Source organism: Quercus robur, chromosome 12 (genome assembly GCF_932294415.1).
Source record: "Quercus robur chromosome 12, dhQueRobu3.1, whole genome shotgun sequence".
NCBI classification, from domain to species: Eukaryota; Viridiplantae; Streptophyta; class Magnoliopsida; order Fagales; family Fagaceae; genus Quercus; species Quercus robur.
In genome coordinates, this window is record NC_065545.1 from 21,099,455 (window position 1) to 21,117,514 (window position 18,060).

Genomic DNA, 18,060 nt, shown 5'->3' on the forward strand with positions numbered 1-18,060 from the left:
CATTGCATAGCATTTTCTTTTTACTAATTTCACCTTATACAACCCTACTAAAATAGTAACTATTTCCTACGATCTCATTGACAACCAAATCCATTGCCCCTTGGAAAACATTAAAAACTTCTGCATTTAAATTGCTAGCTGCGTCATAAACAACCCTAAGACCAAATTTATCATAGACAAATCATTATCGATGTCAATTATCTTGTCATTGAAATATAGAATTATCCTTTCCAATAGTGTGTTTTTATCATAGTCCGAGCTTCTACCCCTATATTCAAGATCTTTCCCCACATTGCATTTCCTGTAGAACATCAACCAATCATAAGCTGCTGCTCTAATTTTGACAAATACCCCTCAAACCATACATTATACACGCATGTCTCTGTTATCCAAGACAGTAATACTGTTTGACAGTTAAAAAAATGTAAAAAGAAATGCCCTTTCACGTGTTCAAAGCCCACACATCAATTTACTATTCTAATTACCATTTTATTTACTATTAAAGCACTTTGCAGAAATTTACCTCTTTTTGTCAATAGCCTAAAACTAAATAATGTAATGCCTCTTAATCATACTCAAAGGCTCAAATTCCACTCTACCTTCACCTTGATATTGTGGAGACGTTCATAAACATAGCTCCCAATATGCAAAAATATCACATCTCACTTTGAAAATTCTTACACTTGTAGTAATACGTATGCATTCACTAAGACAATTGCCACATGCAAAATTCCATACTATATACTGTGCCCCACATCTTCCATAAGAGTATAAAGCCTACTTAAAGCAATCACTTCTATGAACCATACCTTTATACGAAAAACTTATCTTATGAATTTTATGCAGCTGTTTCTTCACAAAATATACGGATTTCACATAGAGTCACTTCATGAGATACCACAAGACCATCCAAAGAGACATACAATTTCTAAGTTAGATTATTATTTTAATTTATGGTAATAAAAATAGGAATTCATTAAAACCAAATAATTCAAGAAGTTTGATTAAAAATAGATAAAATATCCATAAGAAGAGTAAGGAGTAGCTCAAAATCAAGAGCTCGATTCATCCTCTTCTTATTAATGCGTTTGCACATTTATTTGCTTCACGACAACAGTGTTTCATCCTCACTTATGGGAGTAGTGAAATCAGCAGATCATTTACCATATTTCCGTTACACTCTTTACAACATGAATTTGTTGTTTTTGTTTATGCTATAAATAGTTAAATACTAATAATTTTTGGATATACATTATGGAGGGAAATGAGGAAGCAAAGAGTCAAAAGGAGAAATTGATGAAATTGACAATCCCGCCCTTATTATAGGCAAATACATACTACACTACGTCTATAGATACACACATACATAAACAATAATAAAAAAAAAAAAAAAAAAAAAAACAGCTCCTTCATATAAACCTTGAAAATCCCCAAACTCTCTCTCTTTCTAAACCCATATTTCTCTCTTTCTCTCTCTAAAATCTCAAGATTACATAGAGGCTATGTTCCTTCGACGACAAATGCATCGTACGACGTCGTTGCGTCGTAGGATTTCTCAGTTTCCGCTACATTGGTAAGCTCTGTCACCTTCTCTTGTTTTTGATCTGGTTCGTTCCGTACCAAATAAATTTCATTTTTTATATAATTTATTTATTTTTTTGTTTGAATTATTTGTTTTAGTTTCAGGGTTTGATTAGCTATTCAGAGAAGCGCTTCAGAATTTTTTGATTGTTTGAATGCGTGTGGTTTGCTTGTTGATTGAATCAATGGGGTTTTTGTTTGGAACCAAGTGAAGCTATTTTTTTTTTTTTGGTTAAACGAATTTGTTTGGGATTAGGGTTTTGTAAGAGATGAGGGAGGGTTTAAGATCTGGGAAGCAATTGGTGAATCAGGGGAAAGATAAGGTTTCTCCTAGGAAAATTGTTGAGAATGAAGTGAAAGTTAAGGTTTCTCCTAGGAAAACTGCTGAGAATGAAATGGAGGAGACGGGTTCGGGTTCTGGTTTGGATGGTGAGGGTGAGGAAAACCCGCATTTGGTTTCTGGAGATGTGGAGACTGAGAGGGAGTCAGTGGTGGTGGAAATTGAGGAAAGTAAAGTTGTGTTGGTGAAGGAAGAGTGTGTTGAGGATGGTGAGGTGGGTGAGAGGGAAGGTGTTGGGTTGGTTAAGAATGGGAGGAAACGGAGGAGGGCCATTGGTGGTGAAGAGAGTAAACTTGGTGGTGTTATGAAGAAGAAAGTGAAGGAAGAAGAGGATTCGGATTGTAAAGTGCAGATTGGTGTTCGGGTTTTGAGGTCGAGGTCTGTGGGGAAAATTCAAGGTGATGAGGAAGGTGATAAGGGTGAGGCTGAAGGTGGTTTTGTTGGGAAAGGTGGACAGAGTGACGGGTGTGAGAAGGAAAAGGTTAAGGTGGAAAAGGAAGAGAGTGATCAACCGGTTGTTGGGGTGAGGAAGAGGAAGTTGAAAAAGAAGCGTGGGAGACCCCCCATGGTGAAAAAAGATGAGGTTGATTTAAGGGTTGGTAGGATAAGGACGAATTTGAAACGTAAGCGTGGAAGACCACCAAAGGCAGAAAATGAAGAGGGTGATCAAGCGGTTCGTAGGTTGAGAAAGAAGTTGAAACGTGGGCGGGGGAGACCCCCAAAGTTGGAGGAAAGCAATGAGAGTATGAAGGCTGAGCCTCGTAAGGAAGGAAGGGTGGGTGGGTCAAAGAAAGGTGAGAAGGGTTTAAAGCTGAGACACAGGTGGAAGAGGAATGCATCTACTGATAGCTCACGCTTGGAAAAGAGAATTATTGAGAAAGAATTGAATGCTAGGAGGTTTTCACCTTCCAAGAAGAATACACGTGGGAAAGATTTAGAGAATGAGGACAAGGCCTCATTAGAGCCAAAATCAGACATGGTGAATGCATCTAGTACCAGGAGAACTATAAGAGAAGGAGGGAAAGCTAAACAAGATGATGGTATATCTACGGAAAAGCAGTTAGTAAGAGAGAAAATAACAAAACTACTTTTTAGTGCAGGCTGGACAGTTGAATATAGGCCCAGGAATACCAAAGAATACCTTGATGCGGTTTATATTAGTCCAGATGGGAAGACTCACTGGTCAGTTACCTTGGCTTACAGAGTGCTTAAAGAGCGTTATGAAGCTGGTAATGGTGAATCTAAGACTTATAAGGCTGGTTTCATATTTACTCCTATACCAGATGAGGAATTCAGCATGCTAAAAAGGATAGTTTCTAAAACAAGGGTGGACAAAAACAAAAGGAAGAAGAAGCACAAGGGTGGAAATAAGACTGGAGTTGTTGAAAAGAAAAGGCACAAGGAAAAACAAAATTCTGTCCTGAGTCCAGGGAGTAAGTCAATGAAGGGGAAAGGGAAATCTTTGCTTTGTGAGCAGGATTACTCAGATGGTACATCACAAGACGTAATGCAGGTATCAGTCAGGGACCATAAGCGGCGAAAAACGCAAAATAAAAAGCGATGTGCTTTGTTGGTTCGCAACACTATGGAGGGGGTGGATTCGGATGTTAATGGTTATATACCATATAATGGGAAACGTTCCGTGTTGTCCTGGATGATTGATTTGGGGACAGTACCACTGAATGGGAAGGTGCAGTACATGAATCAGAGAAGGAAAAGTGTAAAGTTTGAGGGTAGGATTACAAGAGATGGCATTCATTGCGACTGCTGTAGTGACATCATCCCAATTTCAAAGTTTGAAGATCATGCTGGAAGCAAACTCTGTCAGCCATTTCAAAATATATTTCTTGAGACAGGAAATTCCCTTTTGCAATGCCTGCTAGACTCATGGAATAAACAAAAGGAATCTGAACGTGAAGGGTTCCATTTCATAAATGTTGATGGTGAAGACCCAAATGATGATACGTGTGGTATCTGTGGAGATGGTGGGGACTTAATCTGTTGTGATGGTTGCCCATCAACATTCCATCAAAGCTGCTTAGATATTAAAGTATGTGTACACATGGCTACTTGTTTTATTCTAATTGCATTTATACACAATCAAGCTACTGTTGCATCAATATTTTATTCCTATGGCATATGTAATGAATTAAGGATTATGCTGATATAGCTAGCACCCTAAAGGATCTTTCTCTTAAAATATATATGGTGGCATACCTAGGCAGTGATGAGAAAAGAAAATGACCTCAAATTCTTGACAAATTGGTGCTTTTAAAAAAAAAAAAAAAATTAAAAAAAAATCTTTTCTCTTTGTTTTTGTTAGAATAATAGGTAAACAATTAAATTTACCATTTCCTAACAATTTAAGCTTTTGGGAAAGTAGACATCTAATAGGGAGTGCTAGAAAATATTTAAATGATTATTCACTCTTTCTTGCTTAAGTTTTTGGGACAAGTGGTTCTTTATCAATTTTATTTCTACTTTTTGTGAAGATAAAAGGTTGGGTGATGGGACTTTACAGTTTCTTCATGGTCTGAAACGAATTGTGCGGTTTGTCATATGCCTGGATTTGTGTTTAGGATTATAAAATGTGATGTTAGTATTCAGGTTTTATGGTCTTGTTTTGTTGTTACCAAACAGGGATTTCAATAATTGCTGCAGGTAATTTAATCTAGATAGATATTGGGTGAAGCCTGTGATGTAAATGCTCCCTTAAAGTTAAATCACCAAAACTTGTTAAGTTGTTATTCATGATAAGCAGACAGACTTGGAATAGTATATTGTATCTGTCAATTTGAATATGTCTTGGGTTCTTTTACATGTGAATAGGTACAAACATATCAGATGACACATCCATTTTTTTCTTCTTCTTGCAGAAGTTTCCTTCAGGTGATTGGCACTGTGTATATTGTTCATGCAAATTTTGTGGGATGGTTGGTGGGAATATGCGTCAAAGGGATGATGCTGATGATGTGGCCATATCCGCACTACTTACCTGTCGATTGTGTGAGGAAAAATGTATTGGTTCTGTTTTCATCTTTTTTTATTATTTTTTGGTCGATAATTTTCAGGTTCTTATTCTTAGTGGATCTTCATGACCTAAAATGAGCACCATTGGCTGAAAACATTAACAGCTTTTCTCTTTTGCAGTCCACCAACCCTGCATTCAGGTGAAGGATGCTATAAATGTTGATTACAATAGTCTATCCTTCTGTGGGAAGAAATGTCAAGAGGTATATATATTTATATATTGATAAGAAGTTTTAAGAGTTATTACTTCAGTAATCTATTGCTGTTATTTAATAGCTTGGAAATTGTAATATCATCCAGGGTTTGCCTCTGCAGTTTCAGTTGCGCTTTATCTGTTTTATGTCTGTATTATAGGTTTTTAGAATTGAATTAGTATAGTTGCCCCACCTACAATTATCATGATGACTTTTGTATTTTTCCTTCCCCCCCCCCCCCTAAAAAACAAAGTTATATCTATGGATATTCCCAAGGCTTCCTTTGAAAGTTATTGAAGGAACTTCCTGTGGGAGATGTTAGCTACATACAAATTCAAGGGCTGACAGTTTATAGGTGATGAATGAATATGTGCTTAACCCTGGAAGTGCATGTGTAACAGTTTGGTTAGAGAAAGGTTCAGATATTTGCAGCAGTAGCTATGTTTATTTTTCTCTTTCCCCCTCTAACTTTCTAAAGATATATATATATATATATTTTTTTTTTTTTTAAAAAATTTCATTTTCTAATAAATTGTTTACTTTTGAGAAGGTTTCTCAATCTTATTTAATTTTTTATGTCGTACCGAAATTAATCCAAATGTCTTGTTCTGCCAGTTATTTGATAGACTAAAGATGCTTCTTGGGGTCAAACATGAGCTGGAAGAAGGATTTTCATGGACTCTTATCCAACGGTCAGATGTTGGGTCAGATATTTCTCCTAGTGAAATTCATTCGGAGGTTGAATGGAATTCTAAGCTAGCTGTTTCTTTTTTCATAATGGATGAGTGCTTCTTACCTGTTGTTGACCATAGAAGTGGAGTCAATCTGATCCAGAAAATTATCTACAATTGTGGGTTAGTACACTTGGCCTGTCTGTGTACTATTTTCTAAGCCATATTTAACATGGATGACAGAGATTCACTTAAGCCATAATTTTCTTTATTTGGTCTGTATAGAGTTATTTATGTTATTCAAATCACTTTAAACCCCATGGCTTTGAAATTGATATGCTCCAAGATTCCAATGTTTGCCAGTTTGCGACCATTAGAGAAAAACGTACAGAAATTATAGTCAAGAGTAAGAATTTACTTTCTGAGTGTCACCTGGGATTAGGAAGTTAGAAATTGCGATCTTTTTGATGGGCATTTGCTTAGAGTGATAAGATTTGAACCCCATGGTTTGCTTTATGGTAGTTGTAATTAACAGTTAATGCAACTTACATTGAGGCCTGCCCCAACACCTATTGTTCTCATGCATTTTGATCCTCGAGAGTCATAATTAAACTGGAATTCAGATTGGTACACAGGCTGGATTCTCGTATGCACTGCATATTAATACAAATAAAAGAACAGATAGAATGTTGAATTCCTTTTAACTTTCAGTCACTCAAAGGATAAAATGAACTATGATTCTGCTGTTACCATGTAATTAGATTTATTGTTGAGACAGTCATGCAGTTGCAGTTTTTGGCAGTTACCATGTGATGGATGAGTGAATTTTACGTATATAAAAAAAAAAGATGGTTGAGTGAATTTGTTTCTTTCTATGATGTTCTAGTTTTCGCATACACCTTTAAACAATGACTTCAAGTTTACCCTTCTTGCACATGTATACTATGTTTTTCCTATTAACAATATTTTTTCTGTAAGGATGTGCTAGTTGTCACATCCTTATATTTTGTTTTGATCAAACCTAATCATGACTTGCCCTATGGTCAAGATGTATCTTTGTTTTGCTTTTATGATAATTGGAAATTTGGAAATCAATAGAATATGCATGTTTGTCTTTTATTAAAATTTTACCTTTCCCTTTTTCAGGTCAAACTTCACTCGTCTGAATTATAGTGGTTTTTTCACTGCAATACTAGAGAGGGGTGACGAGATCATCTCTGCAGCATCCATTAGGTATATGTCTGCCTAAATGACTTCCTTGAATCTGTTTCTCTGTCACTGGTTATGAATTCTTAATTGTTGTATTTATTCATATATAGAACTTGTTCAAGACAGGATCTGATGAAAAGAATGAAATTGAATGTGGGTTTTATTTTTGGTGGATATATTCTTACATGTTTAGATTTTGCATCTCTGATGTATGTTTCTATCTCTTCTTTCTTGTCACATACTTCAATACATTTCATTATAAATTGCAGTTTATCAAAAAAATTAAAAGTGAAGGTTTGTATTGGTCAAAATAGTATTATTAGGGGATCAGAGGGGCAATTGTAGTATACTACTAGCTATATGCTTACTTATCCACCAAAAAGAAAAAGGCTACATGCTGACTTATCAAAAAAATTGTAGTATACTAGCTATATGCTCAAACTGTCAACTCATGATCAATGTTAAAAGCTTATATGTGTGAGTATGTACGTTGTGTCATAATGTTTTTAATAATTAACAACAGGGATCAATATCAACTGATTGCCAATTGGTTCATTCTCTACCCAAATTGGATCAGTTCTATATGCATCACATTATTTTGTCAGAACTTTCCTTTAATTGATCTCACACCTTTTCACATATCATGGCTCTGATACTCGTGAATTCCCACTAATATGTGGCCGAGAAAACGAAATACATATTACTAATAACAAGAAATTATTTATTTAATTAGGGCTATCAATTATTTCCACAGTTACTAGTATTTCCACAGGGATCAATAATTACTAGTAACTGGAAATCCTTATTACTAATAACAAGAACCAAACTTAGCACATATTCACAAATTAAAATAAATTAAAGAAATTATTTATTTTCATAAATGAAAAAAATAAAAAAGAACGGAAAGTATCTGAATGTTTCTAATGAATAAAATAATTTTATTCAATGAAAAACAGATACGAAGAGAAATTCAGAACACCAACAAAACTACATAGATAATCAAATCCTAGAGAAGCAGTGACTGATGGAACTCAAGGAACATTCTCCTACTCTGTCAAACAAAGGAAAACCAAAATAAAACAGTACTCAAGAAATACTAATACCCCAACCCTTTTAAATCTCTCAATCCTTTCAAAACATGCATGCCACATCTCATAAAATCCAATGAACTGCAGTTGGATTTTAAATGTTTCCCAATCAGTGTAGCAATGAGAGAATATCCTTTGCTTCCTTTGTATCTTAATTAACCAAATACTACCTCACAAATGGTACCAGTGACACCCAGTGCCAAAAAAAAAGGCGATACCAATGATTTATCTTTGATGATCTATAGCCCAATCAATATGCTGAGAAAATATATTTGAGAATTTGTGCTTTTCATCATAGCCTTTTCATTTCTTGTGCTGGATTCCCGTATCTTTGACAACATTCAATGAGTGGGCCGGTGTTGATGAATAAAAATGGATCTCTTCTTTTTTTTAGTGTCAATAATCATAAGGTTCTGAATTTTTATCAGTCCAATATATAATGTATCTTATCAGGTTTTCTGGAAGTTATTTGTGCTGCTTTAACTTGGTTGAATACTTAATTTTGTGCTCTAGTTATTATTTCTTTGTTTGCTTGTGTATAGCAGTAATCAGGAATAGTTTGATTGTACTTTTTAGCATGAATGCTTATGAAACCTTTTTGTCGCTCTCCTTTTTCCTGCTTTGCTCTTAGACCTTGACTTGATGCCTTTTTGTCCCCTTTCTTGGTGGAGGCTAAGTGGATAACTGATACATTTTATTCATTCATGAATTTCCTTCTTGAGTAATGTTGTCTATTGTGGGCAACCCCAAGTGAGGATTAGAATGACCATTTGGAGTGGAATAGCGGATAACCATGTGTGTTTGCACATTGTTACAAGATTCAGATACTAACAATTATATAAAACACTACTTTGTCAAACAGGATCCATGGAAACCAATTAGCAGAGATGCCATTCATTGGTACCCGCCATATGTATAGGCGTCAAGGGATGTGCCGTCGGCTTCTAAGTGCCATTGAATCTGTATGTTCAGAATCTAATGCTTTTATTATTTTTTTGTTTTGTTTTGTTGGTAGTGTCTGTGTGCCTGCATGTACAGGTGCTCTAAATTCTGGTTAATTACAGACTCAGATTAATTTACTTTTTGTTTATTATTAAAGTTGACAGGAATATATTTTTTGAATTTGTGCATAATGCTTCTTAGAAATTCTTTATTTATGTGTTAATATTCTTCATTCTGGATAGACATTAATTTTTGGAGGCTATCTACAGGGTATTGCATTATTCTAGTTTGATCTTGATCTGTTTAAAGGTGAGCCCCCTACATGGTATTAGATTTAACCTAACAGGATATTAATTAGTAAACTTAGTGTTAAGTGTCAAGAAAATTAAGAAAAGTAGGAACTGGGGTTGAATGAGGAGGAACAAAAGGGTGCCAAAAGTGTTTGTTTTGATACTTCAGTTTATTTTAGTTTTATTTTGGAAAATTGAACAAAATGCTTAATGATACTCTGTGGTGTCATTTTTACAACATCTAAATTCCTCATTCTGCTGAAGCATAAACAATAATATGCCTAGTTTCTCTCTTCCCAAATGCCTTAGAAGGGAGTTCAGAAATTTCTCTGTCGTCTCCATGTAGGATCTGACAACTTTTTCTACTTCATTTTATTTATGGAATCTAAGTTGACCTGAATGTTGGATTGTCTCAGGTTTTATGGAATGTTCTGTTAAAGAAATGGTTCCCTGACTGAACTTTAGTTGTTTAATTTAACTGCGTCCTGAATATAGAAACCCTACATGGTAATGGGCATCAAGGGACGTATATGCAAAGATCCTTCTGTGGATCACCTAAAAGATTTTGTGTCCTTTGTTGTTGTTGTTTCTTATTATTGTTATTATTTGATAAGGAAGCACAATTTGTGCACTCAGATGGGATCAAATCCATGACTCCCCTTATTAATTGGGGAGGAATTGCCATTTACTCCAAATAACATTGTCTTTTATCAAAAAAAAAAACATTGTCTTCTATCGCATTAGTTAAAATTAATAAAAATGGGAAATGTATTTTCCTGAACTCCTGATGTTTATGAAGTCATTTTGCTCCTTTTGGGCATCAGCCTTGTGCATTGAGCAATTACTTGATACTCTTGAAGCATTTTGCAACTTTACCAGGACAGTGCTCTGAATGATTAGGCCTGTTGTAGTATCCACCATGATCGTAAGACCTTATATTTCGCAGTTTGTAAAGTGTTTTAAGTTATAAGCCTTTTCAATTATAATGCTTTTGCCATGTCATGTAACAGGGATACACCTCTAAATTGGAAGTCATTAATTAAAAAGTTGAATCAGTGAGTAGTCTTAGATGCCCTGATGTTATTTTTTGCTCCTTTTCCACAATGTTTAGACAGAACATGGTACATTGGGCAATTGTATGATAGTCTAGATTATTTTGCAACCATTCTGATAATGCCCTTAATATTCAAATCGTTTTCATTTTTCTTCATGGTTATCTGACATCTCCGTTTATATTCAGTTTTCATCATACATTATATGTGTTAAACAGTCTGGGTGCTTCCAACTTTCCTCGATATAAGAATATAAGTCAAAAGTAGAATCAAATGGCTAAAGAGAAAATGTTTGATCCAACCCATGCAAAAACTGGAAATGGTCCTCATTAGAACTGAGTATAAGCTTTCCTAGCTGATAACAACCTGGATTAGAATGGAAATGTAGCTTTTTAGCCTGAACTTTTGTACAGCAAAGTTTTGATTGAACTATACACACTTTTGATTGAACTAATGTTTTCAATCTCATAATGCATATGCATGAAAATGGGGGTGGAAAATGTGAGGAATCTGTATAAAACGATTAAGACCTTTCCAAACTTTTTCCAATGGCGTGAAATTTACATATTAAACTAAATTTTAAGACATTAACTTTAGATACTAACCACCATTTTGATGCCAAAGTTTTTTTGAGTTTTAAACATATACTTAGGATTAAAATCAATGTCTTGAGGTAAGCTGATGAGACAATTGTTTCAAAAGTTGAAAATTTATTTATACCCATCAACATTATCACTGTCATCGTTGTTTTAGTGATGCGCTTGTCTCTTCAATTGTATTGGTTTCTCATGATTAATGGCCTTTTGGGCCATATGTTTCTGGCAGTGAACTTTGTGAACTCGAATCAAACATATATTACTACCGTATTTGGAACTGTGTCTGTGTAGAGTGATATTTTGTTGGTGTTCATGCCTATTTTTGTGTGGTCATTGTACCTATTTAGTTTACTAATTTCAAACTTTCTATTTCTATTTCTTTTTGTTTTACTTTGTGTGATCCTATTGTTAGGCTCTCTGCTCTCTGAATGTTGAGAAACTGGTCATACCTGCTATCTCCGAACGTAAAGATATGTGGACTTCAATTTTTGGTTTTAAGCCCCTTGAATTATCAAGCAAGAAGAATATGAGGAACATGAATATGCTGGTGTTCCCTGGTATAGATATGTTGCAAAAACCACTATCGAAGTGTGAGTTTGCTGAAGACAATACAAATTCTGCGCAAGGTACTGTAATTGGAAGATGCTCATGTGCCAATACAGAAATTCAAATCTTTTATACTGATATATGTTATTATCTATGTATGTTATTGTAGGTTTGATGTCCACTGAGCTTGTGCCAGCACGTAATTCTGATGTGAGATGTTCTGCTGGGTTTGATTTGAATGTTTCTAGTGAGGCTTGTGCACCTCATGCGAGTGATACAAATGATGAACCTGCTGTACTTGAATCTGCTTTGCAGCTTCCTGATGGCTCCCTGAATGATACATCTGACATAACAACTGATACTATTGATTTACCCAAATGTGTTACTGATATGCATTGTCAAGCTCAATTGTGTGTGATCCAAAATAATCTGGAGGAGAGCAAAACTGTTGTGAAACAGCTGGATTCAGTTTGTGATGCTAATGTACCAAATGGGGAGGTTAGGGAATATCAAATTGCTGCTTCTGGTTCCATCATTCCTACTTCTGATGAGAAGACAATGGAATTGGACTCCCAGTCAGACTGTAACTGTATTTCTGAGGTGGAAAGCAAAACATTCATGGTATCTATTGGGTCTGAATCTACTGATTGTGGCAAAGGATTTGTCAGTGCTTCTGGGGAGGATACTGAAAATGTTGATTGTGAGATGAAAATAGAAGATAGCACTGTTGAACAGAGAGTCAATTCTGGTGGTGAGGATTCTATATGCCACTCTGATGGATTGAAAGTGTCCGGTGAGAATGTTGTTTCCCATGATCTGGATGCTACAAGTCAGATGTCTATTGATGCAAGGGACACTAAGCATCATGGTTCTCAACAGTTGCAGGTCATGGGATGTGTTCTTGAGTTGGATGAAAGGATGCTTGACACTCAAGAAGGAAACAATAGCCATGCTGCTGCTCAGGATGTGTCTGGTTCTCAGATTACTAGCAATATCTCAAGTGATGTAGCTCTCCCAACTTACCCCTCAGTCAACCAAAAAGAACAAAATGTTGTGAATGGTTTTCCTGTCGACTGCAGCGTTAGTCCTTCCTGCCAGGGCAATGGGCTGGATTCTAATGGGGCAGATGTCACTGCTACAGTTGAGGGTAGTTGTCAATTTTCATGTGAAGCTTCTATAAATCCCACCATGAAACGTAATTTCCCGGCTTGCATGAGTAATGGAGTTTGCATGTCCACAGAGGTCACAGTTGGTTCGTGTGAGGTTAATGTGGATGGCATCCATGAAGAGAAGGAAGCATCAAATGTGGCTCAGACTATTTCTGATTCTACTGATCAGGATGCAATTCTTGATAGACCTGAGGTGAATAACAAATGTTTAAAGCAATTTGAATCCGGTTCACAGTTTGATCATATAGGAGTAACATGCATGTCCACAGAGGTCAAAGTTGGTTTGTGTGAGGTTAATGTGGATGGCATCCATGAAGAGAAAGAAGCATCAAATGTGGCTCAGACTATTTCTGATTCTACTGATCAGGATGTAATTCTTGATAGGCCTGAGGTGAATAACAAATCTTTAAACCAATTTGAGTCCGGTTCACAGTTTGATCACATAGGAGTAACACAGTGCAATTCAAAATCTTCTGAGCAATCTGAGTCTGATTTGCAGAATGATCATGCAAGTGTCACACATTGCAGTTCTGAATCTATGTGCAACTTAAACAATGCTTCTGATGTGGCTCTTCACTGTGCCTCTAGTGGGGGTAATTCACGTGGAACCCCTGAGGTATTTGTTCTATCAAACCAGGCTAGTTGATTTCCTCTTGGTTCATATGAAGTAGAACACGGGATTGTGATGGCAGTTGTTAACACAGGTGCCGGATGGCCTCGTTTAACCAATTTTGTAATTGATTATGATGTGGGCAGAGTTTTTGATGCTTCGTTGCCTTGGTGTTGCCAGCTTTTTTTGAGAAGGGGAAAGAGGTAGTGTATGGATAAGCCCTTGAAAAATGAAGATTCTATGAATAGGATATGTAAAACATTCCCATGTAGGGTTTGAAGGGTTTTCAAAGCCAGGGTGCCCCTTGTCCCCCCAACCCTCCTAGCTCAGCCACTGCTTCATCATGATATGGTAGAGCTTAAGCCGATGATTACCAAGAGTTTGTCAATTCATTCATGCTCACCCCCCAAGTTCAGATATTTTGATTTTTTTTTTTTAATCCCTAAGAATTACGAGTACAGTTTTAAATAGCAATGTAAGATATTAGTCTAATGTAGGGTAGCAAAATGTCTATTAGATCCCTGTGAGGGTGCTGTATTTTGGGACTCTCCCATGCTCATTGTAAATGGAACAGTGCATTGCTTAATCATGAATATAGGGTGTCTTTTTGGGCTACGTAGGTTACTTGCTTTGGTTGAATTATACCAACGGTTTCCTATGGAAAAAAAGAAAAAAAAATCTACTTATGGTCCTATGGTATCTTCCAATATTTGTGTTATCATTTGATATGATTATGACCCTGTTACTGCTGGTTCCAGATAAAAAAAAAAAATAAAAAAAATAAAGAGAATTGTGTTATCATGAACTGTAGGATTTATCATCACATTTCAAGTAAATATTATTATATTTGATTCTATCACATTTTATTGTAAATATAATTAAAATAAAAAATATTAGAAAATTATGTAGTTATTTCAATGTGATGTGAGCTACTAAAAAAATGGAGATAAAAAAAAAAAAAAAATTTTTTTGGTTTATTAAAAAAAAAAAAAGAAGAAATTTTTTTGGCCTTTAGACCAAAAGAGAGAAAAATTAATATTCTTATTTCTATATCTTAAATTTGGATTATTGTGTGGAATCTAATTAACTCAATTTATAAAAGTTAAGAGTACTTCCCAAATCTTATCAGTTTGAAAATCGGTAAATTAGTGGCACTTTAGAAATTGCTCATCCTTACTATTGATTAGTCAGTATTGGAGGTTTAAAAAATAATAAATTTTTAATAATCTAGTAGGTCAAAACTGCTCATATTTTTATTCTTGAGTTCAAGTGTATTATGTCAAGAAAATTTGTTACTGCATTTTCATTGATATTGCATTGAAAATTTAGGACAAACTATTAATCTGGCAAAATATTCAAACACCATATGCATTAACTTTGCAAAATAATCTTAGTTTTGACTAATACTTAACAAAAATATTGCAGTTATTTTATCTCGTGAGAAAAATTATTTAAGGGTAGACTATAATAAATTGTTAGACATTTTGTCTTTATTATAATTTCTTTATGACAAACTATATTTACCATCTCTCTCTCTCTCTCTCTCTCTCTCTCGTGGTATAATTTGAATGCTCTTTTGGTAATAGTAATTGATAGACATAATCACAAAATATTCAAAAAATATTTATAGATTAATATTATCCAATATATGTCAAGCCTTATAACTAAATATAGTGGCTTTAAGATTTGAATGTGATCTAGTAATATTAATTTGTCTCTTTTTAAGCAAAATAAAATAAATAAATAGATGAGTTTGGATTCATCAAATATATGTGGAACAAATTTGAGATTAAATGGTTAAAATTGAATAAAATTTGAAATGAGTTTGAGATTTATATATTTTTGAATGAATTTGGATTTCGAATAGGTGCTCTCAAATCAAATATATATATATATATATATATTTTTTTTTTCCTTCTCGTTTTAAATAAGTGGATTGAAATTGACCGAATTGAACTTAAATAGACCGTAATGAATTGAATAGACCAAAATGACCGAAGTGACCCGAATTGGATTGCATAGACTGAAATTGACCAGAGTAAACTGAATGGACAGAAATGCTACACTTCAACTTCCAAATATGAATAGATATGTGATAAATTTATTATTATGTGTAATTCTATTATTAATAGAAGTACGTATAAACATGAGTATAGTAAAATTTCTCATGTACTTGATAGATTATTATTTTATGGGTTTCGCTATCAGTATTTTATTATTGACCAATGTAAATTTTTTTGGAGAGAGGAACAATGTAATTGTTAAATGTTAAGTTTAGGTGTACAACACTGATTTGTTTGGTTTTAGATGAATTAAAAAAAAAAAATCATATATATATATATATATGTAGAAACAAGTTATCATCGTTGACCATCGTCCATTCTTGGTGCGATAGTCATTCCACAAATATAAGTGCTTGCAAGGTGTGGAGGGTGGAGGGTAAGAGCCGGGATTCAAGTATTCAGGAGAGAGTTTTACACACATATACGCTTAGATTAAATTATAGTGCTATAATTTTTACCTTGCATAAAAAAAAAAAAATTATCATCGTTGGCATCTAGACATGTCACTTTTTTTTTTTTTTGATGAATTCATCTAGACATGTCACTGAATCTTGTATGTGGCTTATCCTCTATATTTATATCAAATGAAATGGACAATCAAGATTCCCTGGTCTTGTCTCAGATTGGCAGTACTTAATTATTGGTTTATATTTGTCTACATGTTAATTCTTTACTGTCTTGATGCTAGGATTCTGCCCAATCGAAACAGATGAATCAGTGATTCGGTACCAGTTCATTGATATTGCCAAAATTGAATGCTTTGTATATCATCGTTGTTTACTGTCCAACATATATCAGTATAATCAAACAATAGTATACGTCCATATTTATTGGCTGCCTAACAGACAAAATCACAGTAAATTCAGGATCATGTAGAGTTTTATAATCTTAGCGAGCTTCCTAGAAACTGTGTGCGCACTGGATACGTTCTATGTAACATGGTAGTAAGGAGTTTCTAGGGTTTGGTCTAGCGGCTTTCAATCCACAAGTCAAGTATCCATAAGCATTTTGAGGTCGCTCTTAATAGATTCCTCTATGCGGGGGTGGGAACTATACAGTCCAGAGGAGTAGTAAGGTGCTCAAAGAGACTAATTGAGCCAACGGCCACCTTGAATTGCATGTAACATGACATCTCATTTATGTGTCTTTTGAATCTTTTAGTCACTGGGACATCTTAAAGATATACATAATATCACTATACATCCTTAGCATGATATTTATTCTATAAGAAATTTGTACTTGTGGAGTGGAGAGAATGATTGGAGTTTAAGTTTCTAGGAAGGAGCTTCACATATATATACACTTAGATTAGATTAGAGTGAAATTTCTATCTTGCATTTAAAAAAAAAATACACCTAATCTAATTTTAAATATCTTTTTTATTCATGATTGTGCAACACATTTCTTGAAATGATCTTTTAAAAATAATAATGAGAAATGAAAGAAATGTTCAAAGTGTAATAATTTGAAGTTTCACAGTCAAAGGGAATAAGGTGAATATTCTGAAGTTTTGTATGATGATGAAGAAAAAAAAAATGAAACACTAAAATGTGGATTGTAATTTCTGTTTTCATGCGTATTTCTGGCCAATTTACGAAAGAGACTTTACAGTGAAAATTTGCTGTTGGGAACAAATTTTGATATTGCTTGTCACAACGTGTTGAATAGTAAACTTCCATCGATAAGCACGAAGAACTGTGACAAAACAAAATAGAAAAGCACTCTCTTTTATTTATTTATTATTATTATTATTATTATTTTTTTTTTATCTTTCTTATCTTTTTTTGATATGAAAGACAAAAAGCACTCAAGCTTTATATCCGCGTCCTTTTCATCAGAAGAAAGAGAAAACTATTTAAATCATTATTTAATTGTTCACTAACTTTGTTAAACTTTTGAACGTCACAGAGAACTAAAGTTCTATTATTATTATTAATACCTACAAAGTTTTGTCCTTTTGTTTTAATTTAACCTTTTGTTTTTGGATCCACTAGAGCTATATGGGGATGTGTTCCTCAAACACTAATCTCTTTCATAGTTTAAGCAAGAGTTGATCTCTGGTCTCTTCTATAATCACAGGAAATTTTGCCAAGTTATATAACTTGACCGACTTGTTGCTAATTACCACTCAAGCTTCATAACTTGTTGCTAATCTTTACATATACATTTCTTTTCTCACTCGGCCTTTTACAAGTTTTTTACTCTTAGGTCCCAGCCCAAATTCCAAACTCATAATGTTCACATTACCCTATATTCACAATTAAGGATTCTGAATTAGGAGATTAGTGATTAAGATTTTTCAAGTACCAGTATCGATCATAAGTTAAAGCCTATTAATTAAGGTACATTTGAATTAGTTTTTCACTGAAAAGCTTATTATCTGTTGAAAGTTGACAAAGTACAATTGTATTTACTAAACATGAGGATTTAAAAAACTATACATAAACAAATAGCCTAATAAGTTTACATTTTATTGAGATCAATAAATTTTATACAAGAGTAATATATATATATATATATATATATATATAAAAGACAATTTCAAATTGAATTAACACCTGTTGGTAGCATACCCATCAAGAGAGATATAAAGATGCATCAAAAAAAGAAAAAAAAAGAGAGATATAAAGATAAATAAATAAGAAAAATGTGTGGAATTCTCATTGTGGATAGCATGTT

General features: G+C 34.2%; 1 protein-coding gene across 4 annotated transcripts; it reads left to right on the forward strand.

Annotated features, from left to right (window-relative positions):
• Positions 1 to 1,381: 1,381 nt before the first annotated feature.
• LOC126710220 (uncharacterized) lies at positions 1,382 to 13,933 on the forward strand. Of its 4 annotated transcripts, none has more exons than XM_050410600.1 (10): positions 1,382 to 1,573; positions 1,681 to 3,971; positions 4,798 to 4,939; positions 5,072 to 5,154; positions 5,761 to 5,999; positions 6,963 to 7,049; positions 8,976 to 9,075; positions 11,406 to 11,619; positions 11,709 to 12,901; positions 13,100 to 13,933. In XM_050410600.1, the coding sequence occupies exons 2-10, from the start codon at positions 1,851 to 1,853 to the stop codon at positions 13,352 to 13,354; spliced, it is 4,434 nt and encodes a 1,477-aa protein (XP_050266557.1). In that variant the 5' UTR covers positions 1,382 to 1,573; positions 1,681 to 1,850; the 3' UTR covers positions 13,355 to 13,933. The 4 variants fall into 4 exon arrangements, with proteins under 4 accessions (XP_050266557.1, XP_050266556.1, XP_050266554.1 ...); XM_050410599.1 differs by having other exon boundaries at positions 11,709 to 12,802; positions 13,001 to 13,933; XM_050410597.1 differs by having other exon boundaries at positions 1,383 to 1,573; positions 11,709 to 13,933.
• Positions 13,934 to 18,060: the final 4,127 nt, after the last annotated feature.

Coding starts and splice junctions, on each gene's coding strand:
- LOC126710220 (XM_050410597.1), top strand. CDS start 1,851: ATGAGGGAGGGTTTAAGATCTGGGAAGCAATTGGTGAATCAGGGGAAA. Junction 6,000..6,962: donor AAAATTATCTACAATTGTGG/GTTAGTACACTT, acceptor TCCCTTTTTCAG/GTCAAACTTCACTCGTCTGA. Junction 11,620..11,708: donor CAATACAAATTCTGCGCAAG/GTACTGTAATTG, acceptor ATGTTATTGTAG/GTTTGATGTCCACTGAGCTT.